Source organism: Drosophila guanche, unplaced genomic scaffold (assembly GCF_900245975.1).
Source record: "Drosophila guanche unplaced genomic scaffold, DGUA_6, whole genome shotgun sequence".
NCBI classification, from domain to species: domain Eukaryota; kingdom Metazoa; phylum Arthropoda; class Insecta; order Diptera; family Drosophilidae; genus Drosophila; species Drosophila guanche.
The window spans coordinates 4,521,354-4,543,875 of NW_022995751.1; the positions used below are offsets into that span (position 1 = coordinate 4,521,354).

The 22,522-nt window shown below is 48.1% G+C and overlaps 4 protein-coding genes across 7 annotated transcripts in view; 1 reads left to right on the forward strand and 3 right to left on the reverse strand.

The window, feature by feature from the left end:
* LOC117586858 (ecdysone-induced protein 78C) overlaps nucleotides 1–6,241 on the reverse strand; it is a 30,982-nt gene extending 24,741 nt beyond the window's left edge. Inside the window, 4 exon segments of the mRNA XM_034277154.1 lie at nucleotides 2,305–2,446; nucleotides 2,510–2,808; nucleotides 5,006–5,130; nucleotides 5,242–6,241. Of these exon segments, the coding sequence (XP_034133045.1) occupies nucleotides 2,305–2,446; nucleotides 2,510–2,808; nucleotides 5,006–5,130; nucleotides 5,242–6,140 (1,465 nt within the window). The 5' untranslated portion in view covers nucleotides 6,141–6,241.
* Nucleotides 6,242–14,047: 7,806 nt separating this feature from the next.
* On the reverse strand, nucleotides 14,048–16,047 carry LOC117586850 (integrin-linked protein kinase homolog pat-4). The gene is made up of 4 exons (XM_034277144.1): nucleotides 15,828–16,047; nucleotides 15,333–15,498; nucleotides 14,725–15,270; nucleotides 14,048–14,667 (listed from the first exon to the last, which is right to left on the reverse strand). Exons 1-4 carry the CDS (start codon nucleotides 15,914–15,916, stop codon nucleotides 14,122–14,124), a joined length of 1,347 nt encoding a protein of 448 aa, XP_034133035.1. The 5' UTR covers nucleotides 15,917–16,047; the 3' UTR covers nucleotides 14,048–14,121.
* A 366-nt stretch (nucleotides 16,048–16,413) lies between these two features.
* On the forward strand, nucleotides 16,414–17,148 carry LOC117586857 (multifunctional methyltransferase subunit TRM112-like protein). The gene is made up of 3 exons (XM_034277153.1): nucleotides 16,414–16,588; nucleotides 16,654–16,755; nucleotides 16,814–17,148. Exons 1-3 carry the CDS (start codon nucleotides 16,511–16,513, stop codon nucleotides 17,006–17,008), a joined length of 375 nt encoding a protein of 124 aa, XP_034133044.1. The 5' UTR covers nucleotides 16,414–16,510; the 3' UTR covers nucleotides 17,009–17,148.
* Nucleotides 17,084–22,270, reverse strand: LOC117586845. Of its 4 annotated transcripts, XM_034277137.1 has the most exons (10): nucleotides 21,768–22,270; nucleotides 20,538–20,646; nucleotides 20,318–20,482; nucleotides 20,075–20,250; nucleotides 19,543–19,893; nucleotides 19,158–19,396; nucleotides 18,871–19,096; nucleotides 17,991–18,584; nucleotides 17,625–17,759; nucleotides 17,084–17,565 (listed from the first exon to the last, which is right to left on the reverse strand). In XM_034277137.1, exons 1-10 carry the CDS (start codon nucleotides 21,839–21,841, stop codon nucleotides 17,358–17,360), a joined length of 2,277 nt encoding a protein of 758 aa, XP_034133028.1. In that variant the 5' UTR covers nucleotides 21,842–22,270; the 3' UTR covers nucleotides 17,084–17,357. The 4 variants fall into 4 exon arrangements, with proteins under 4 accessions (XP_034133028.1, XP_034133029.1, XP_034133030.1 ...); XM_034277138.1 differs by lacking the exon at nucleotides 19,543–19,893; XM_034277139.1 differs by lacking the exon at nucleotides 17,991–18,584.
* Between the last annotated feature and the right edge of the window lie 252 nt (nucleotides 22,271–22,522).

Here is a 22,522-nt window from a genome sequence, read left to right on the forward strand (position 1 = left end):
GTTACTGTGTCGCCTTGGCGTTGCTCTAACTGAATGTTTGCTGTCTGTTTGCTGATGTTGCCCCCAAGCAGCGACAGCTCTGTGCCCATTCCCAGACAGGCAGACAGGCAGACAGGCAGGCAGGCAGCAGTGCGCAGAATATTGTCCAAAAAGTTCGCCCCGTGGTGGCCCATTCTTTAATTGTAATTTGATTTGTGGCAAATTTGATTGACGGCAGCTTCGTGCAGCACAAGAGAAGGGGCAAGAGCGGCGGAGAGACTGCCTTCAATTAGCCAACTTTTGCTGGATATTTGCACATAAATTTGATTAATGCCAGGCCAGAGTCCTGGGAGCAGAGTTTAAGCTCTCTTGCACACGCGATGGATGCTGCATGCTGATGCCACAAAATGCCGCATGCCGGCATAAAGACCCCCTGTAGATGTGTGTGTGTGTGTTTTATTTTTGACCCAAATTCCTACAGAGCCATGCAAAGTGCTGCTGCCGCTGCCGCTGCCTCTGATGCTGCTGCAACATCCGAAATGTAATTTGTGCTTGGCAAGCGTCGCGTTACTTTGCCTTTTTTATTGCACTTTGTTGTCGCTGCCAACAAAAGCTTTTGCAAATTAAATAAAAGCCAGCCAGGCCACGCCCACACAGATAGACACAAACAGAAGCGCAGCACAGAAGTTGCAACACGGGGGCAACATAATTACATTTGGTAGAATCGGGGGAAGGGCCGGCTAATGCCAAGTGGCATGACCCATTAAAATCCAACAACTTCAAACATTTGCACAGCGAAATTTCGGTCGCATTTGGCTGATTTCTGAGCGGGAATTTAATTGGAAAATCTCTCACGGAGTGGCAGCAGGCAGCAACAGCCAATAGGCCATCGACAATCGCCACAATCGGCAATCAGAAAATGGCAATTGCTGCATTTGCCATAAACCATAATAACCCGCCAGCGCCAGCGCCCTGCCCCCTGCTTGCCATTTGACTCGACAAAAGTCTAATTAAAGCGAGCAAAGCGAATATCAAGAGGCGCCTCGAATGGAGAAACGTCGCAACGCCCACCAGGCAGCAGGAGCCCGAACCAAAACTTGCCACAAAAGCAATTTAACTAAATTATTGAACTTTCCGTATGCATGCGGAGGCAAAGTAAAAGTCTTCGAAGCAAAAGCCAGGACCAAAGCAGGAAGAGCCAGCAGCAGCAGGAAAACTTGGGTCATGGGAACGAAGCTGGCAATACTCTACCAGAGAGGGAAATACGCCACACGACAACAGGTATGACCACAGTCTTTCATTAGAGCAACCGAAACGCAAGAAGAAACGCTAAGAAAAAGATTTGACATGAAAGCCAAACCAAATGTGGCCCAATGCTTTCAGGTTAGAGCATTTCCCTGCTTGCAGCAACACGGCAAGAAAATCTCTGCACTGGAAAAATCATTAAAAGTGGTAACAGCAAACACCAAAAGGCTTTTGTCGTACAATCTGGGAGTGGAGAGAGAGAGAGAGAGAGAGTCTGTGAGGAAATCACAGTGGAGCAGCGTGTGGGTCGAGGAGCTGGAGGACTGGCGGACTGCGTGGGCGCTGGTGAAAAATTAAGGAAATGTTTGCCCAACACCAGGCACGGCACGCCGCTGCAGCGAGACAAAAGCCATAAAAACGTTGCAACAAATGTTGCAGGCAATAGACACGACTAATAAATGTTGCTCGCGTGCAGCGACAGCGACAGCAACAATGACAGTGACAGCAACAAATATCTTTTGCCGCACACACAAACACACCCACAGAGTCCCCCCCCCCCTGTTTTGGTGTTGCAACGATGTTGCCTTGCTGCTGCCTGGAGTTTCGGATCTTTTTTTTGTTAATTAATTGTGCAACATCAAATAAATTGCATTCGAAAGCAGCTACCCAAAGGTATCCCTCTGGAGTTTCTCGCCGGCCGCCGCGAAAAAGTCATAAAAACTAATTTCAAGCTCTTGGCCCGTGGGTGGATTTTGGCAGCACGTAAAGCTGTCGTTGCCCAGCTGCCCCTCAAGTGGTTGCACGGAGCGGTTTATGGGTGCTTAGACAGACAATAAACTCGTTTTCGTAATGGCAAAATGATCGTAAGTAAAGGCTTTAACAACGTTTCAGGAAGCATCAGCATATCGATTCAATTAGTGGGAATAAAGTAATCCAAAACCATTGACAATGGCCCGCGGCAGTGGCTGACATAATCTGCGATCTTTCACTGCGATTTTCGCAGCTAATAAAGTTGTTGGAAAGCCCCAAACTAGGTGCAGCCTCCCCTTCACTTTGTTTGTGCAACATTTGGGTACTCACAGTCGCGGCTCATGCCAGCGGAGAGGCATTTCTTGAAGCGGCAATATTGGCAGCGATTCCGATTCAGCCGTATGACCAGACACTTGCCGTCCCTCAGGCACCGGTACTCGATCTGCTTCTGGATGCTGCGCCGAAAAAAGCCCTGCAAGGTTAGTGAGAGTTTAGTGAGCGAAGTTGGGAGCGGACTGTGCCTGGAGCAACTCACCTTGCAACCCTCGCAGGAGGTTACACCATAATGATAGCCAGAGGCCTTGTCCCCGCACACTTTGCACGGCACAAACGACTTTGAGGAGACGCCGTTGGAGTTGTTGTTGCTGTTGCTACTAGTGTTGTTGTTGCTGGAGTCGGCTATGCCAAAAGATTGCTGCTGCTGCTGCTGCTGCTGCTGGGGGTGCTGCTGTTGCTGCTGCAACTGTTGCTGCTGATGTGAGTGTGGCGGCTGCTGCTGCTGCTGCTGCTGCTGCTGTAGCTGCTGCGTTGTCTGTGGCTGCTGCTGCTGTGGCTCTGCAAAAGGAAAAATTCATTGGATTTCGTTTACATTTCCCTCGCACGAAAGTTGTCTGGCAAGTTGTCTGATTATGCAACAGCCTGGGCTGCCATGCCACACACAGCACAGCAATTTCAATTTGCCAAATGAGTTTTGCTGTCAGCAATCATATCGCACGCTCTAAATCTGATGTGTGCTCTGGAAACACCAATTCGGGAGGACATTTCAAAGGCAGCAATCGATGGAAAGACAAACTAAAGCGAGAGGCAACTTTAGGTGGCACTTTCAATCAAGGGAAACTCTCTCCAAATCGATTTTGCCTTCTTCCTTAATCATCCGCAATTTCCCTGCGCTGTGAGCACGGACTGTGGCAAGTCACAAATGCAACAGCTTCAGGGTGCATTCAACTGCTGCAGGGTGCGATGTGCGATAAGAAGAAATGCCAAAAAAAATCACGTATACGCCTACAACAGTTTGCCTGCCTGCCTGCCGGCCTGCCTGTATGTTACCCTCTCCTGCCTCAGTCACGAGTAAAAACTGCAGCCACACAATTTCCCTGCTGGAGCCGAAACGAAATTTGCAATGCAAATGCCAAATGGAAAATGGGAAAAGGCAGAAAAAGACTGCACAAAAAAATTGAAGCCAGACGCAACCCAATGCTTCTTGGCGTTTTTTTCCATTTTGAATTCAATTCGACTTTGTTTCTCGCTTGTATTTGTATTTCTGAATTTTCTAATGCCGCAGCGCAGGAAGAGGCAAATGAACTAAGCGCGGAGTTTGAACTGCCGCACAGTTGTTGCCACACCTCGAAAAATGCGAAACAAAATGAAATTAATGTGCAACTCGCACGCGCCGACAAGCAGCGGGAGAGGGGTGCAGCGGCAGGGCAATGGAGGCAACTCCACAGATGATGGGCGGCTAGCAAGGGGGAGAGCCAGCTGCGCGCGGAGTGTGGAGGCTTATGCAGATGGGGGAACACTGCGCGTTACGCGCTTGTGCAACTGCAAATTGAATTTTCACCATTGGACAGCAGAAGCAACAACAACAGCAGCAAAAAGCAAGCAACGATGTCTGGAAAATGTCGTCGGTCTTGGGCCGCCTGTGCCTGGGCGTGTATGAAAAACCAAAAGGAAATTCAAGTGCCTGGTTTTCATTTTCGCGCCGCGTTCAAATGCAAATCATTTGGTCGCTTTTGTGTAAGTTGACAATTTCAAATGCCATTGTTCGAGTGGCCCAGGGAGGGGCAAGAGCTGGGGAAGAAAATGTGGCATGGACTGACTGCTTGCTGGCTGGCATTTCCGCGTTGTCAGACAGCAAACAGTATGTGGCAGAGGCACAGACGATAGACGACAAAGACTTCATATATTTGCTTGATTTTTTGTACACTTTCTTGGATTTATCTGCAGGCAAGTGATTGAAGGAGCCAAGGGGGGCATGGGGCAGATACAAATATCAATTGGAGTTCCTTATTTTTCCCCTGTTTGAAATTGTATTTGGCTTTCCCCTAGATTTAATTTGCTGGCATTTTGCATTTGCCTGGAACTGGCCGCACTAATTGCTGCAATTAAATGTTGCCCCATGCCACAAGAATCCTTGCCAGGCCAGGCGCAGGCACTAAGGCAATTAGCAAGTCCAGCCAAGACGCCGCTGCTCGAGTGCTTATGGTTTTTATGACATTAGCTCAGGGCTGCCGCAGCACTCTCCCTGCTGCCTCTCAAATGGTTTTCCTTGATGCTTTCCCAGCTCAATCCCATTGCAATCATATCATGGGAGGAGCGACCAATTCCGAGAGCGATTTATGAAAATTAAATCGGTTTTTTGCATGGCAAGCGGCGTGTGCATTGACAGACTGCAACATGAAAAGCAATTTTCTTGGCAGCCGTAAGGAGAAGAGTTGCGACTGCAACATGAGGCAGAACCGCAACAGCAACATTGGCCAATAACAGGGAATTATATTCATTTTCACATTTTTCATGCTGCGCTTTAATAGTTTCCCCCCCCCAAAAGGAGAAGAAAATCCGACTGGCAGCAACTTTCAATTGGTTATGCGACTACAGTTGTTGCTGCCACCGCCGCTGCCGCTGCCGTGTTATGCAATGAATGCAAATTTATTGAACATAATTTTTGCAACTGCGACAACAATGGGGAAGCCCAAACGCGGAAGAGCTGCGGGTTTCCCGATCTTCGAGCTGGAGTTGGACATACCTGAATGGCCTTTGTTCAGATGCGCAACAGATGAAGATGTTGCTGCGCTGGAGCTGGCAATGGAGACGGAGCTGGGACTGGAGTTGGAGCTGGAGCTGGAGCTAACCGCTGACGAGGATGTATGAGCATTCCCGCTGACATTGACAAGCGACGTGGATGTGGCTGTGGATGCAGATGCAACGACGACTGCGGCTGCTGCGGCTGCTGCTGCTGCTGCTGCGGCTGCGGCTGAGCGACCAAAATGCTCCGAGCAGCTCGAAGACGATGATGAGGAAACGGCGTGGGAGGAGCTGGAGCTGGCCGAAGAGCAGCCGCTGTCCGGCGAGGCGTGTGCCCCACTCGAGTTGGGTGAGGAGCTGTGGTGGTGGTGGTGGTGGTGTCTGCTGCTGCTGCTGGCCGGACCAAACTGATGCACACTGCTGATGGTGTACAGAGCACCTCTACCATTGCTCAAGGTGCAGTTTAGCTGCGGCTGCTGGGACTGCTGCTGTTGGTGTGCGTGTGGATTGGAGTTTGTGTTGTGCTGCGGATTCAGATGTGGATTGCTTGGATTATGGTGTGCATGGGGATGCGGTGCAGTGGCAGTTGTGGCTATGACTGGTGCGCCTGGCACGCCCTCGCCTGCAGCGGATTGGCCGTAGTAGTCGTCGCACTGCAGCAGCTGCAGGGGATCCGCATCCGCCGCCTCGATGGCACTGAGGCAATCCTGCAACTCCCGCTGCTGCTGTGGATCTTCCTCCGGCTCCTGGTCCTGATCGGAGTCTAGGTCGCGGCTGGCGGCCTCGCTGTAGGCGCCTTGGGTCGAGGAGTCTTCGGGCGTGTCAAAGAAATGCAAATTGAAATCCGAATTTGCATCGAAATTGACTTCTGGCAGGAGCCTGTCCTCGTGTTCCTCCTCCTCTTCTGCGTTGTCGTCGTCCTCCTCCTCTTCCTCCTCCTCCTCCTCCTCCTCCTCTTCCTCGTCCTCGTCCTGTTCCTGCTCCTCCTCGTTGCCGTCAAAGTCCTTGATGTGACTATCCTTTCTCTCCTTCTGCGAATGTAGCTGCTGCTGCGGCTGCCCGACTGCGTGCTTCACACAATTTTCAACCAAAAGATTGGAGCGGATTTGTGCCTGTGCCTCCAGCTCTATTTGGTATACATCCATGTTGCTCGGATCGCTGCGGTTACATGGCCATCCATCATCTGCATCATCAACATCTTGCTGCGGCCACTGCGGGAACTTTTCAGCATTTTTTTTTGGGGTCAGGTTTTTGGGCACACTCCCAAGTCCTTTGGCACTTTATATCGAGGCAGTCACACGCTCTCGAGCTTTTAGTTAAAGTTCATTCGATTTAGGGATCTTTTCTTTAAGCGATTTCCAAACTATTTGAGGGGAAATTTTGGTAACTTTCTTTCTTTTCGGGTAGGAGAATGGTATTCGAAATCTGCAAAAATCTTTGAAGCTGCTTCTAACCTAAATTAATTCTAGATCTAAATACAAAGGCTACAAAGCTCAAGCTATGCCTGAAGCTATTTACAGTGAAAACTCTCTTGTGGGTTAAATAATTTCATGGATTTCGTGTCCGTAAGCGAGTTTATTGTCCGTTCGCCCAAGAGAGCTTTCACTGTTTATCTGCCTCTCCCCCCTGATCTTCTCTGTTTGATTGCTCTCTCGCTCTGCCATTTCCCTCTCCCCCTTTCTTCGTTTTCACTTGCACTTTGCTTTCATTTCATAATTATTATAACATGCATTTTTGTTGTATGTTTTTATTGTGTATTCAATTCACTTCCGTGTTGCTTGGATTCCTCCTTGGATCCACGTAGATCTTTCTGTGTTCAAGTTCAGATCGATATTTGATATACGATATTTGAGGTATGGGTTGGGTTTTTCCCGATGCGCGTTGAGGAGAAATTCTGAAATTGCAGCGATCGCGCGCACGAAACTCTCGCCTCGACGAGATCCAAGCGCCAACTTCGCAGCGCTCCAAATGCGCAACACAAATCCAAGGCGAGAGCTGCAGAACAGAACCTACGACAACAACGCTACGACAGCGGCAGTGGCAGTGGCAGCAGAGACCAAGACCAAGTCCAAGACGACGACGGCAACGTCGCGAAAGAACAAGAATCCCCATATGCCTGTGTGTGTGTGTGTGTGGAAAGAGCAGGAAAATATAATGTGGCTGGGGCCTCTGTGTGGCCCAATGGAGTGGGCAGGGGAAAACTACGTAGCGCCGTTGCTTCCAGCACGAGGCGCGGCATCGCATCTCTGGGGGAGTGGGAGGAGGCGGCAGCAGCAGCGGAGTAAAAGTCAATGTGCTGCAAGCTGTAGCCATGCTTCCCCCGGGTTTTCCTATCTTTCTAATCTCCACCAGCAGCAACAACCAATACTACCAACAAGAACATCAGGCATTGCCACTCTCGCTGCTGCTTCTTTCTGCTGCCTCTTGTTGTTGCACTTTTCCATTTGCAACTCTTTTCCTGGTTGCTATTTTCAATTTCTATTGCGCTGCCTCAGCTGGCAGCGACGCCAACGTCCAAGTGCATCCACACACACACCACTCAAGATCAATTTCACACACACAAGCGCGTGCATAGAGAAAGAAAGACAGAGAGAGCAAGAGAGAGAGGGAACCGTTACCTAGTTTGCACTATTATCGAAAGAGAGAGAGCAATAGATGTTGTTTGGCAGAGAGAGAAATATGACGATGAAGTGGGGGCGCCTTCAATGGGGCGGGAGTCAAAGAACCTTCTTCTGCTTCGTGAGAGAGTCAGAGTCGGAGTCAAAGAGAGCAAGTTAGAGAGACAGGCCTTCTCGCTCTGTCTGAGTGGGAGAGTTGTACAATGCGGAAGTGGAAAATGCTGCAGTGGAAAGTGGCAGTGGCAAACAAGTTTTTGACACAAGAAAAACTATTTGAAGATCAACTAAAAAATAATTTAAATAGGGGCAAAGGGAACCCTATAAGAATTAAATACATTTACCCATACCTTCCCATTGAACCCTCACGAATGTTAATTTTAGTAGATTAAATAAAATATAACTAAAATTAATTATGTTCAAAAATTATTCGTTCAATATTTGCACACATTTTCCCCATTGTTCCTGACATACCGCTTCAGCGCCCCACGTCTCCGGGGCTCAACCCTTCCGTCTGCTTGACGAATGCCTGGCCCAAAAGGGAACCAACGAAAGTCAATGATCAGCAACGGCTGCAAAGCCACCAGCTACGCCAACGTTAACGTCGACGGCAACTGCAGCTGCTGCTTGCAATTTTTCCAACGGGGTAGCGAAAGCCACCAGAAACTGTAAATAACAAGAAAACGGCAAACTTCGCGAACGTTGCGAAGTCGTCAACCGATCCTCCACGAAAGCGAAACGACTCGACGACGAAGACGAAGTCCAATCGAACCAGCACGCAACAGCACCACCCACCAGCGCCGTTGCAGCGCCAACCCATTGCACGACGAACCGACCCAACGTAATATGTTCGATTGCGTTGCCTGATAAAACCTGATCTCCCCACACATACGAACACACGGCTGCTGCTGCTTGCTTGCCTGCTGCTGTTTCTGGCTGTCCAGAGCAGAGCGCATGGTGATGACGACGAACCAGGAAGAGAAAAATGAAAATGCCGCTCGCAAAGATTGTGTAATCGATGTGCTTAAGTGTGTGTGTGAGTGTGTGCTTCGAGTGAGAGTTGTTTTTTGGTGCGGCAAGGGGCCAGGCGGCTTCCCCCTTTGTCATTTCACGAATGAAGAATTTCAAGAATTAAGAATTTATAAGTTTAAGAATTAATCTAAGAATTTATTCCATTTTTTAAATTTATCTTTTTTTGCATATCACAATGATTCAAGTTGAACGAATTTACTTCCAGAAAACCACTTAAATTCGCTACCACTCTGGATTTTCTTCGAGTGTATATTTTCTCTGAAGTTTTCGGCAAGAAAGTGCATTAATTTCTCACTCCGCATCAACACTCTCTGTGGAGATTCGAAGGGGTGGTGGGGTGATGCGTGCTGTTGCTTCCACTTTTCTCTGGCAGAAAGAGACTTCTTCTTCTTGCTGCTTTTCTCTCTGACTTTTTCTGTTGCCTCTCGCGTTGCTGGTCGCGTTTTCGCGTTTTATTTATTTTGCTATTGTTGGCGGCGGGCGGCGGCTGGTCCTAAGTTCAATGACTTCTAGGCAACGTCATGGGCAACATCTGAGCAGCGATAACAACAACAACAACAAAGAGCACACAAACATCAGCATTACGCGGACAGCCACAAAGAGGCGCAAAATGCGTTTAGTTTTAGTTTTATTTATTTGCTTATTATTATGCCACTGCCCGCTACACGCAAAGAAACAATTTGACAGAAGTTACATCAAGTAGGAGCAGACATTTTCTTCCTGGATTCACCCTCAATAGACATGTTAGAAAAAGTTTTCTTTGCTTCTCTTTTCTTTTCTTTCTAAATTAAATGTTTAAAAAATGGTTACATTTCTCACAGTGTAGTCTCTAAGATTGTAGAAATTCTCTTGAATGTGAATTTCTGTTTACTTTGCACATTTTTTCTGCTGCTGGCAACATTTGCGGCCAGTTTCCGAGGCCCAACGACTGATTCTGATAGCATTGGGACGGACAGGGGACTGGTAAACAAACTGACGGCAGCGGAGTGAGGGTTGCGTTAGAAATTATCACTTGAAATGGCACTGGGAGACGATTCAATGGGTGGAAATGTTCCAAACCCCAAACAGATCAAATAAGTTTGAAATTTAAGTGTGACTGGGGCAGAGTTAGAATGGCAGGAAATGAAAAGAGAATATAGAATGTGGAATGCAAAGAGATAGCCACAAATTGTGGCAGGCCAGGCACAACACTTTGCGCGTGTTTGTGGCATGTAAAGTAAACCAAACCAAACTGCAGGCGGTGGAGCCGCGGGCAATGTTTGGTTTGAATGTCAGCAACCTCAATAAAATGCTACAATTCGTTTGCATTTCTTTGTTCCTGGGTCATGATCTGGTTCGTGGCCAGCTATAAATAACAGATTCGCAACGGGCAAAGGGAGAATGACTTACCCAAGAGGATATCACTGCATCCCGAGCCGGAATGGGAGCTCAGCGAGGAGATGTGTCCGTCCGAGGGGCTCTGGGGCGCCTCTCTCAGTGGGCTGCTGGGCGTGGTTGGGGGCGTATTAAGGCAACGCTGGCTGCCCAAAGCTGTAGCTGCTGCGGATGATGTCGAACCAGTTGGGGATTCAATCTTGAAGTAGCTCCCAATGACAACGGGCAGTCTGCAAGTGCATCAAAACAGGTACCAAATGTATATTTAAATATTCTATAATGGCCACAATGTCAATGTCAAAGTTAATTGCTAACAGGAGAACCGCCAGCAAGCTGGCTTAAAAATTCAAGTAATTATCTTTAGCTTAAGGTTGGTTTCCACCCATCACTAACGACCCCGCCAGTGGCAGGCCGCAGCCAAGGCGAACCCTTCCCTTATTTATTTTCTTTGCACGTTCTTACACTTTCCTACCCCAACAAAACATCTCCCCCTCTCTCGCTTTTACGTAATTGATTGGAAAAATGGCCATTCATGTTAAGTGCAGGCGGCTATGGCCATTCATTCCCAAAGAGATAGCAAAAGGAGGGAGCAAAACCAGAGAGCGGGAGAGGGGAGAGGGGGAGCGAGGTAGCCCCTGTATGGCACAATTCTTAACTCGTTTTGCCTCGTAATTGGCCATTTTCCCTAGTCCGGCTCGGGCCAGAATTTATTGAATATCAACGTTGGCTGACGAGCGGGGTTGTGGTGGTGTCACTTGAGCCACAGGCTCACTCCATCCCCCCCAACCCACCACTTTGATCGATAGTCTTGAGCTGTGCTGTGCTGTGGCTGTGCTTGAAATTTAAGAGCCATTTCCGGGCCGAAGAGAGGAGAGCGAGGCCTTTCCTTTAAGTTGAAAAGTTTTATGGAAATCTCGAGATTTATTGCCCGCACAGATGAAGCGCAGGCCGATAGCACTCGAGAGCAACACATTTTCCACCTCACACCGCCCCATCCTCTAATGCGGCTTTTGAAAATCGGATAAATCAAGTATACGCACTGGTCTTGCTCACACGCCACAGAAAGGAAAAGCCAAGTCAAAGCAGAAGACCATGCTTGTGTGGCATCTTGTGGCATCCTCAGGGAATGAAAATCAATAGATGCTTTGCATGGTACTTCCTGCTCCCTTCTTCCCATTGCTACATGTTCTTTTTGCCCATTTTGTGGACCTGCCACAGGACACACGTTCAACCAGATGCTGTCTCTGTATCTGTATCCGTATCTGTCTCTATGCCTTGTAGTTTGCTTTTACAATATTTCCACGTTGTTATGCACTTCAGTCGAGTGCCCAGACCGAGCACTTCCACTTGAGGCTGCTGCTGCTGCTGCCAGTTTATGTTGTTGTTACTGCTGCTTGTGGCAGTTGCTGTGCTGCTGTGGTTGCTGCCGCTTGTATTGTCACAATATTTTCGCTTTTCAATGCGCCGCTCGAAAGCACAAGTGAAATATTTGCCCATGTGGCATTTTAGTTTGGCAAGAAGCCCTTTTCCCATTCTCTCTCTCTCTCTCTTCCACTCTCTGCTTGTCTCTGCCTGTGCCTGTGCCTGTGCCTCTGTCCCTGTGGTGTTCCTTTGTGCTGAAATCTGCAAAATGGAACTTTTGATTTATTCAGGCATCCATCGATCGCTTAGAGCAGCAGCGAGCAGAGATGGAGATGTAGATGCTCACGCTCCGCTTGATGCAAAATAAATCTCATCATTTGTTATGCCTCCTCCTCCCCCCACTGCTCTTCCTTGTGGTTTTTTTTTTAATTTTCCCATTTTCACTCATCAACGCCAATGTCATCTGCCTCGAGCCTACCGCCTGACTGCCTGCCTACTTGCCATTGTGTGGGCGTGGCAGTGGCATGCCGGCAGCATGAGCTGCCACATCGCGAACTGCAACAACAATAACCACAACACAGCAGCAGCAGCAGCAGCAGCAGCATCAGTGGCAGTGCCAGTAGGTGCCGCATCTGCTGCGGCTTTTGTGTGTGGAAGGAAGTAGGTTAGTGGCGCACTCGTCAGCCAAATGAATGATGGAGTAACTGCAGCAAACTGTGCTGTGGCCCTGCTGTTGATGGGAAACTTTTTCATTTGAAATGATGTGGCAGGCAGTCAGTCAGTCCTCCAGGCAGCCTACTTGGTCCCTGCTCCTCCAGCATCCTTTGTCTGCCAGTTTGCGGACTCCCTGTGCCTGTGCACTGCCCGGGCAATTGTATGGTTAATTGAAATAAAAATGAGACTAAAAGCGAAAGCATGAAAAGTTTTGCCCCCTCTTTGCTCAGGTGTGGCCGCAAATTGGAGCACACACAGCCGCAACACACAGACACCCCCAGGATACACGTATGTGGTTTCACTATTTATAAATATTAACCTGGTTTGTGGCAGCTGCTCCCGATCCCGATGCCGATCCAGATTCCGCTCCTGTTCAATGTGATTCAAACCTTTTGTGCTTGAATACTCCATGGATTGCCGGCCCTCCAAGGGGCTGGCTGTTGTTGTGTGCAATCACTAAAATACATTTAAGCAGCTGCTCTCACTCAAGTTCTGGCACGAAAAAACACTCACAGCACCGAAGCAAACGAATTCGCACGAGAAATCTCTTACACGCAACGCCTAAAAGATGCCATGGAATTTTTCACTTTCCCTACAGCATGTGTGTGTGTGTGTCAGTGTGTGCGTTTGTGTTGGTTAACAATTTAAAGCTTTTTATTATTTTTAGTGATTTTTGATTAGTTCTTCCCGCACGTTTCTTGACTTTACACTGGAATTAATTGTTTATGGGTGCCTCGGCCATTGCGGAAATGCTGTTGCCGTTTGGCTGGCTGCCGTCATAACTGGCATGGAAAACTGTAAATCGGCTTTTGGACACTGCAGCTGCAGTTCTGCCGTTGCCGTTGCCCATGTCTGTGTCTGTGTCTCTGTGTGTCTGTGGGGCGACCGAGCAACCGACCAGCCTCTGGGCCCGAAAAGTACCGACGACTACGACTACGTCCTGGTCGTACGACAGCGCCAGCGACAGGACGACGACGGCAACAAAATGCAGTAAAACAGAAACAAAAATAAAACAAGAAAACTTTAAAGCTGCAGCAGCAGAAACAACAACAACAACAGGGAGGAGGGGTCCACTGGCTATGGCACAGGATGTACCAACAAAACAATCACATGGCTCGGTGCAAGCTTGCCGCAACGTCAATGGCAGCGCAGTGGCAGCGGCAACAAAAACAACAGCAAAAGCAACAGCAACGTCAGCAGCCCCAAATGAATTGGTGCCGCAAAAACATAAACAGAGAGCCGAGCCCCAAAGCCGGTGAGAGCCGAGCCAAAAGAGAGAGTCAACTCTATGAGCTAGGAGGCATGCAGAAAAGCGAGCCATTTACAAACATTACAAAAAAAACAAAGTAATATTCCATTTAATGGAACATCTACTAAGCAAAATAAACACTTCAAAGAATTACTTTTAGTTTACACAAATTAAACAACATTTTCTCGCTCTCTTTTGAGGGTAATTCTCACGCCGGCGCTCTGGCACATCGCCTCGCGGTCTGCCTCTGCCCACGCGAGCTGCAAAAAATCGCGTGCATGAAAACGAAACCAGGTCAGGGACGTTTGCTCACGTTGCCCGCCCATACCGCGCACCCACACTCCACCACACAGTGCAGGCAGCAGAAAGCTTCAGCTGAGGGAAAAAGCTGTACCCAGGGGTAAGAGTATTTTGTACCGCCTTTTTGTAGGTACATCCATACATCATTTATTTATTTAATTAATTAGTAACAAATATAATTCTGTATAAATACGATCCTAACATTCATCGAACTTAAAATGTACGATAAAATCGAGCACTCGGACAGCGAAACATCATGGGAAAATCATAAGAAACGAAGGTGAGAGACACAGGAAACATAAATTCTAGACAGAGAATTGGTACAAGAGAGAGAAACGGCAGCCGTTCGGCTGCTTTCGGTTCGAGTTTCGGTTAGGTTCAGTTAGGACAAAAATGGTAACACAAATTGGTATTAAAATTAGCTGGCAAAAACACGTTGTAGACAAGGCACATTTTGGCTTATAAATTGCAGCTGCAGCTTCAACGTTTCATCTTCTCGAGAATGGGCACAACCATGTCGAACTTGGGCCGCTTGCCCGGATCCTCGTTCATGCAGATCGAGATTAGTTTGGACATGTGGGAGGAGGTGCCTGGTGGAATCTTAACCCGCAGTCCCTCCAGGGCGATCTTCATGCCGCACTCCATGGGCGACCATTCGGCGAAGGGCACCTCGCGTGTGGTCAGCTCCCAGATGAGTATGGCAAAGCTCCACATATCGGAGGCCTCCCAGTTGCGATCCGCTGGCTTGCGCTGCAGCGCCTCTGGCGACATCCATGCCGGCTGGTAGATGCGTCCCTTCTCCTGGAACGAGAACTTGGCATCGCCCATGTTGATTCTTGCCGTCAGATCCTCATCGATCATCACATGATGGCTGTTCAGATGATATGTGGGTATGATGCGCTCCAGCGAATGGAGGAAGGCCATGCCTCGGGCAATATCCAGAGCAAAGCTCACCGCCTGGCTGGTGTCCACCACCACGCCAGTGGCTCCATGCAACAAGTTGAAGAGCGATGACCGTGGCATATACTAAAACAAAAACAAATTTGATTCCTTCATCATAGCAGCAGAAATGCACAGACTCACCTGACTAATCACCACCAGATTGGGTGGCGAATTGCAAGCTCCGATGATGGGCAAAATGTTGGGATGCGAGAAGATGCGCAGCTTGGGGAACTCCTCGTTGAAGTCGCGCGAGATGCGCGGCGTGCACTGACGCACGCCCAGAATCTTGGCCACGACATCGTTCTTCTGCCAGCGTCCACGCCATGTCTCGCCCGAGGCAGTCACCGAGAGCTTGGTGTGCAGGTCCAGGTCGCCCATGCTGATGCCCTTGAAGCGTGAAAGCGTAGCATCTCGTGACCTAGTCTTCATACCCTGCCAGCTCTGCTCCTTGAAGCTAATGACCTTCATTTCCTGGCCACTCCTCTCAGCCAAATCCTGCATACGCTTGCCCAGACTCGGCTTTGCCTTGTCAACGGGCGTGTGCCCGTCCTTATTGGCAATGGAGACCAGCGCGCCAGCACTGAGCAGATCTTCGCAGATCATGTCATAGCCCCAGAAGCAGGCATAATGCAGCGGTGTGTTGCCGTGCTCGTTTACAGCATTCACATCAGACTTTTCACGCAGCAACTGAAAAAGAGGATCGGTTTAGCAGGATTTTCCAATTTAAATATATTTTTACTACTGCTCACCATCTGGACAACATCGCGATGACCGTGAGCGGCAGCCAAATGGAGTGGGATGTCATCTCCCATATTCGTGGCATTGACACGGGCGCCACGCTGCAGCAGGGTTTCCACCAGCTTGGCATGTCCCTCCTTGGCCACCCAGTGCAGAGGACTAAAGCCATGATCGTCTCTGGAAGGAAAAATCAATGAAAACATATAAATATAGATACAAAAGTGTGTGGGAAGCAGCAGGTTTTATGCTGTCCGACGCCTCCGAGTTGTTGTTGCTGCTATGCGTATGTATGCGCCTCGGTCTGTTTACACAACTCAAGAATAAATCATGACGTCACTGCCAGACAGACTCTTGAATGGGCTGCCATTCAATGGTTTGGGGCGGATAAGTGGATGAGTAACTATAAATTCCTTGGAAAGGCGTATGCCCGCATGGAAGTGCATTATTGTTAGTGCTGTTCCCCTACAAATGGGGAAAGTATTCAACAGTTATTTGTTTCGTTTTACCCCAGATTCATGTCATGCTCCGTCTCGTCCAGCCAGAGGCGCACTTGAATCGAGTTGCCCTCGCGGCACCAGTGGAATATATCCTCCATTTCTAGCCTTCACTCGTTTATTCTGCTGTGTGTCACTGTTTTAGCCAGAAATCGAACTTTAATTACATCTAGAAACGCCTAAAAAGTATTAAATTGCAGCAGTTGTTGCAGATATTTTTGTTTTTATTTGTTGTTATTTATCGATAAAATATACCACACCACCACCAAAAATATACGTTCTCATTTTAAAAATATACCATAAATACACCGAATCGTAAATCATTTTCCTTGATTTTGATCTTCTGTTTAAGATTACCAGCTAGTTAGAACTTTAAGCAGTAAAACTATAACTTAACCCAATCCATCAATCAATTCTCCATAAGATAGGGTAGTTTTTATGACTTCCTTTTGTTGGATTGTTAACGAGAGCGTATTCAAACCAAATATAAAAATGAAAAAACCCGCCATTAAAATACCGTCGTAAAAGTGTTCCGGGGCTGCCAACATATTTAAATTTAAACAGCTGTTGTGTGTGCGTTTGAAAGTGAATGGCAAAAAAACTAAGAAGCAGCAAAACGTGCGCGTGTTTATTTCTTTTTGAAAATACAATAAATTTCATAATAAGCGAACAAATACACATTACGCAGCCCTAAAATGAAGCTCAGCACCTATAATTTCCTTACATCGATGGCCATAAAGGGCGTAAAGGTTGGCTTTCCCCTGAAACTGACGGTGAGTGCTGGAGTGCGGCGTGTCTCGTATTGATTGTTTCATGGAATTATGATTTTTGCATATAGATCAGCAAAAAGGAACTGGTGGAGACTGAATTCAACCCGACGTTTGTGGAGCGACTTTTGCCAAAGCTGGACTGGTCCGCTGTCTATGGAGCTGCACAAGTGGTGAGTGTAAAATGCTTCAATTGGAGAATATTTTTGATTGTCATCATTATCCCAACAGGCGGAGCTTGCTGAAGACATACCCGCTGTGCAGCCTGAGAGCATAGCCGACAACGAACAGCTACTGCAAAAGTTGCACCATCTTCTGTTCGAAATCGATGTGCTGGAGGGCCAGTTGGAGTGCCCTGAGACGGGGCGAATCTTCCCCATCACCGACGGCATCCCCAACATGCTCCTCAACGAAGACGAAGTCTAAGTCCGCCCATTTCTGCCTTTCTGTATCATAACCCTAACCAGCTAGGCATAACATATGATTAAGATAGTAGTTTGCTAGTTTTAAACTCAGTTTATTTTCCAAGTGACAAAGTTTTTACACTAAAAAATAATTGGATCTTGGATGGAATGTGTTTTGGAGTGGTGTGGTGTGTGTGTGGATATACTTAATCATGAAGCGTGTTGTTAGTGGTGAACAAGTATAGCGAAAATGTTTCACGACACATAAAAAATATTAGTCTGAATTTCTGGAGGGTTCTGTGCATTATTCTACGATTATTGATGTTCTCCCTTTGGCACTCTAGAGGAGACTTAGGGTTCTGTCCGCCCGTCTAGTTGCACTTGATGTTGGGACTCTTGTTGCTGCCCTGAGCATAGATGCTGCCCTTGGCCAGTCCCGCTTTGGCTCCCTTGCACAGTTCGGAGTTTCTGCCAGTTGTCTTGTAGCTGCGTTCGCTTAACAGACTGGCATCTGGTCCGTGCGTGGGCTGCTTGTGGATGAGCGTGGTATTGGGACCATTCCAGGTGACGTAGTCAGCTCTGCGAAAGGGGAAACAATGATAATTGATCTATAAAGACTTTGACTTTGTGCCACTTACAAGAGTAGATTTTCATCAGCGCCTTTGGTGAGCTGCGAATTGGCACCCAGCGTGGCCATGCGTTCGATTATGGATTGAAACTCTGAAGAATCCGAATTGTGGGAGTTGCCAAAGGTCGTGGACTGTTGTCGATGTCTGTTGGGGCGAGTGAAATCTTATTTAAGGACATTTGGCAACGTATGATAATGATAATTCTAGAGTACATTAGGATTAAACATTCCAAATGAAAACCAAGGAAAAAGAAGAAACAAAATAAGGATTAGCTGGAGTCGTAGCCACTCTACGTCGCATGCGAAATGAGTTTCATTCAAAAGTTTATTTTTAAGACTAAACATGCGCCATAGGAAACGGTAATGGTACGCATACTTCAGTGAATCGGTTTTGGTGCGCGTGCGACTTTCAATTGCCTTCGCTATGGATGAGGAGTTGGAGTTGGTGTTGGCCGATGCCAGCGATGATGACGTCATTGATGTTGAATAGGAGGAATAGGAGCTAGCATTGCTATTGCAGGGGGTATTGCCATGCAGGTAGCCGCTGATGCTGTAGTTCTTGCTACTATTGTTCAAATTGTTGTAACTGTTTGTTGTGTTTGTTGTTGGATTGAAGCTACCAAAGCCACAGCCTCCACCTCCGCCGCTGGTTGCTCGAGCCAGCATACCCTTGGTGGTGAGGCGTTCGTAGCAGGGCTGTAATGTGGGTGACTGTGCAGGTGAGACATATGAATGTGACGAGGATGCCGATGCACTGGAAATGGATGACAGTGGCTTTGTGGCCTCCTCCTTCACTTCCTTGTACGCCTCCATTGTGGGCGTGTACTGGCGATGATCTAGTATGATCTGTGTGGTGGCCGTCGACGGTGTGGTGACATTGATGCATGGCAAAATGTGTCGCTTGTGTGGTGGCTTCTGTGCACAGGCAGATGTGGATGTGGGTGCTCGCTCCACAATCACCGTGAGAATGCTGGATGATGATGATGATGATGATGATGGCATGGCAGCGAGCGCAAAACAAGCGAAAAATGTTTGTGTTGGTTTTCGGGGGAAACAGTTTCGGTATCGGTATCGGTTTCGGTTTCAGATTTGTTTTGGTTTTTATCAAAGGCAGCAACAAAAGTTCACAGAGAAAATAGGCAATCGGTTAACAAACGGATAAAGCAGCAGGGCAATAAGAGAAAGAGAGATGGGTGGGTAAGCAGGGAGTGGGGCGGCGACAATCATGGGTGACCATCCTGCGATGTCATATGTACCTGTCTGCGGCATGACCTCCATCCACCTGCTCGCTTTCCGTGACCGTTGCCAGATCCAGCTGCTTGGGCTGCGGAGCGACATGCTTTTGGTCACGTTGCTCATCCTCGTCCTGGACAATCTGCAGTATCTGCGTGGCCCGATCCTCGGCATAGTTAACCGACTCCAAGGCCATCAGTATGATGCGCTCTGCAATCTGTGGATACTTTTCCTTCAGCTGTTTTTGCACTATAAGTAAGGGAATTTAATTAACTCAATTACATTAAAATGCGTCATCCCTCCCACTCACTGTTGGCCTTCTCCTCTTCTGTGTACACCTTGGGGCGCAGTGGAATGTGCTGCGTGACCAAATCACCGTTCGGATGCTCCGGTGGACGATTGTTGGGCTTGTGCGGCTGTTGCATCTCGCGCTTCGTGTAGCCCAAAGAAATCAGTTTCTCCGAGGCAAACTGCACATTGTTGTCCGCATTGGCCAGGATGTCCAGCAGCAGCATTTCATCCGCCTTGGGAAAAATGTTCTTCATGTATCTAAGGAACAGGCAGAGAGATTTAATTACTTGAGAAATTAATAATACTTTTTAAACTACTTCTAGCTACACAAAAATCTATCGCAGTTAGAGATGGAGGCGCACATCCATCTCCCACCGCTTTGGACAACAGCCAGGGGGGCGAACCTTAATTTCATTTTGGGCGACGAGTGCGGCTTGGGCGAACTGCGCCACTGCGGAGATCCATGCAAAGCTGGCGGCACAGCAGCACCCGGGGGCAGGACTTGGGCCAAGTGGCCACCGCTTTGCATGCTCATGAGACTACCAAAACGGCCGCCTGGCAGGGGACTGGCCGTGCGAGAGGTGCCTCGACTAGCCGCCATGTCCAGGCGACGCGCCGGTGGTGTCATATAGAAAGCGGAATTGCTGTGGAACAGATGCCGATCTGCGGGTGGCGTCACAAAGGGCCCGGGCATCGTAACCGGATGCTTCTCCACCTGCAAAGCGCTGATGACGACGGCCTCGCGATTGTAGTAGCTGCCGGAGGAGTTAGTTAGTGGAAGCGTGGAAAAAGAATGTAGCAATGGCGGTGGGTTAGGTGAAGGTGCAGGAAGCGGCAGCGTGAGAGAAGACAGAGATGTAAGTCCGTAGATTAGTGTGGATTACGCAGGATTAGCATAAAAGCGTGGACTGGAGGGCACAGATGGGGAGCTCTTACCGCTTCAGCAGCAGGCGAATGTGATTCTCGCCAGCTGTGGGGAACATGTTCTGTATCTTGGCCACCACGCCATCCGTTTCGGTTTGATTGGTGAATGAGGTCTCCTGAATGGTGGAACGTCTGGACATATTCCCACCCAGGCGGGTGCGTTGAAACGGCAAAGGAGAAGACATTTCCTGGGAAACAAAAGGGGAACCATTATTATTAGGCGTATACTGAGGCACAGGACATTGCTCCACATACCAAATGTCCCTTGGAGGAGGCTGACAGCAGTGGACTCGTTGATATATTATGCAGCGTGGACTGCTCGCGCTCCTGAAACGCCCTGACAGCCGTCAAACTGTGACTCGGATAGACGTGATACGGCGAACTGTTGTGCGAGGAGGTCGCTGCCGTACTGACCATTTGCTGGAAAGTGGCGAATGTTAAGGTGGAAAATCAATAAACTGCATGACAAACTTACCTGCAAGGCTATCGACTCGGTGGAGCAGCGTTCGTTCTGCAGCTGCTTGTAACTGCGTCCGCGCGGATCCTCCAGCTGCATGGCCTTTGTCAGATAGTTTATATAATAGCTGCAACGACAATCATATGGCATATGACAGATGAGCTTGGACGTAAAGTTTCCGCCAAAAGTGCAAAGTGCAAATCAGAGGCCATTGAATGACCTCCGCACAGCCACCCAGGGACAGTCGAAAGCTTCCCGATAATGCAGGCCAAGGGTTGAATTTTCTGCTCGCCGGCCGGTGGCGCTACGTTTGGTGGTGGATTTCCTCCACCAGTTGATGGCCCTTTGGGGAGTGGACAGGTGAGGAAAGGGTAAAGCTTCGACTCCTCCTAAAGACCGGCACGTGCCAAGTAGCTGCCAAAAGGCGGACGCTCAGTCGTCATGCACATCATTGTCGTCACAATTGACAGGCAATCTTGCCTCTGATTTCATACAAGATGAGCGAGTCTCTGGCTAAGTGGCCACTTGAATTAACGTATGTAGATGGCAGTCAGTCATCGGGCTTGTTGCTTAATTGCACAAGTCCCGCCAAAGAAGACAGGCAGCGGGCAGCCCGTGGGCATCTGACGACGCGGAAGTGACACAATTTATGCAGCTATGCAAAAATGAGGCCAATTGGGGTTTCTGAGGAGTTCCAAGTATCCTTGAAGAGATGTGTTTGACACTCGAGGACTACGAACAAGTAAACAAGAAGGAATTTTAAACGAGAAAAAGTGTGCAGAGTACTAGAACAACTTTATGTATCATTGTTGAAGTCTTTAAACTCCTTAAATTATGCTTTAAAACCATTCCTCCAGTCACTGCACTCCTTAACAATGCATTATCGTAAATCGTATATCGTAAACATTCCATTCGGGAGGAATCCTCATACCCACTTGACAATTTCAAGTCCCTACAAACATCAGTTACTGTGTTTATATCCCTCGAAAGTACCACCCACCGTTGCCTAGCCAAAGGCCATTACATTTCCCGCTGGGAAACTGAGTACAGTCGTCTGGCGGAACGCAGAGAAAAGCGCGCAGCAACCAAGCAACATTTCAACACTCACACAAACAGATTTAACTACGTTTTGTTGTCTTTTTTTTAATGCAGGCATAAATATTTATGACGTTTTGAATGAGATAAATGCTAGTATATACTTATGTACATATGCACATCTGTATACATACATACACTCCCGTTGCTTACCAATTTCCCGTTGTCTGATCGTATTTGCAGTCCCAACCCGGGGGCAGCTTCTGATAGCCGCTTGCATCGCTCATTTTAAATGCGAAGATACGTCCACGTTAGAAATAAAAACACAGACACACAGATACAGTTACGAATGGTGATTTTTGTTGCGGTTTTACGAGTACTTTTTTGCTCCAAAATATTAATGGGCTTTTAAAGACGAATTCACAGCTTGTTTGCCAAACTGTCTGCCACCCCGAAAAACTTGGTTGGCTGGCTGTCGTGGCTGTATTGCCCTTGCCACTCGAGCTTTGTAGTTGCCTTCGTTGCCGTTGCGGCTATTGGGGGTTGATACACCACCACCACCACCACAAGCAAAGTTATTTTTGTTTACAAGGCGGAGCCGGGTAAAAAAACACACAGACACACGGGCTGGCGTGCCTTCAGTGGCGATGTGGGTGGGAATTGATTCTTCCTCTAGTCCGTTTTTATGCGCGCCAACAACCTCGCGAGCCAAGCTTTCACCGTTAACTGTGAAAATCACAGTTGCGTCGCAGTGAAGTTTCTAGATGCTGCGCGGAGAGAGCTTTGGGCTCCCACCCACCTGGTACTCGATACAGTGTTGGGCATCGAAAATACTTGCACATGTAACGGCATTCGTTCGCTCAAACTGTAGAAAGCTTTGCTATAAATTTCAACATGATCAATCTTGTCTGGTCAGACACCAGAGTAAATTTCAACTGTCAGCAACAAAAAAAAACAATAATCAATTA

Coding starts and splice junctions, on each gene's coding strand:
- LOC117586850 (XM_034277144.1), bottom strand. CDS start 15,916: ATGGAGGATATATTCCACTGGTGCCGCGAGGGCAACTCGATTCAAGTG. Junction 15,499..15,827: donor GAGCATGACATGAATCTGGG/GTAAAACGAAAC, acceptor TTTTCCTTCCAG/AGACGATCATGGCTTTAGTC. Junction 14,668..14,724: donor ATCTGGTGGTGATTAGTCAG/GTGAGTCTGTGC, acceptor TTTTTGTTTTAG/TATATGCCACGGTCATCGCT.
- LOC117586857 (XM_034277153.1), top strand. CDS start 16,511: ATGAAGCTCAGCACCTATAATTTCCTTACATCGATGGCCATAAAGGGC. Junction 16,589..16,653: donor GCTTTCCCCTGAAACTGACG/GTGAGTGCTGGA, acceptor TTTTGCATATAG/ATCAGCAAAAAGGAACTGGT. Junction 16,756..16,813: donor TCTATGGAGCTGCACAAGTG/GTGAGTGTAAAA, acceptor TTATCCCAACAG/GCGGAGCTTGCTGAAGACAT.
- LOC117586845 (XM_034277137.1), bottom strand. CDS start 21,841: ATGAGCGATGCAAGCGGCTATCAGAAGCTGCCCCCGGGTTGGGACTGC. Junction 20,251..20,317: donor CCTCCTCCAAGGGACATTTG/GTATGTGGAGCA, acceptor TTTGTTTCCCAG/GAAATGTCTTCTCCTTTGCC. Junction 19,894..20,074: donor ATTCGCCTGCTGCTGAAGCG/GTAAGAGCTCCC, acceptor CTCCTCCGGCAG/CTACTACAATCGCGAGGCCG.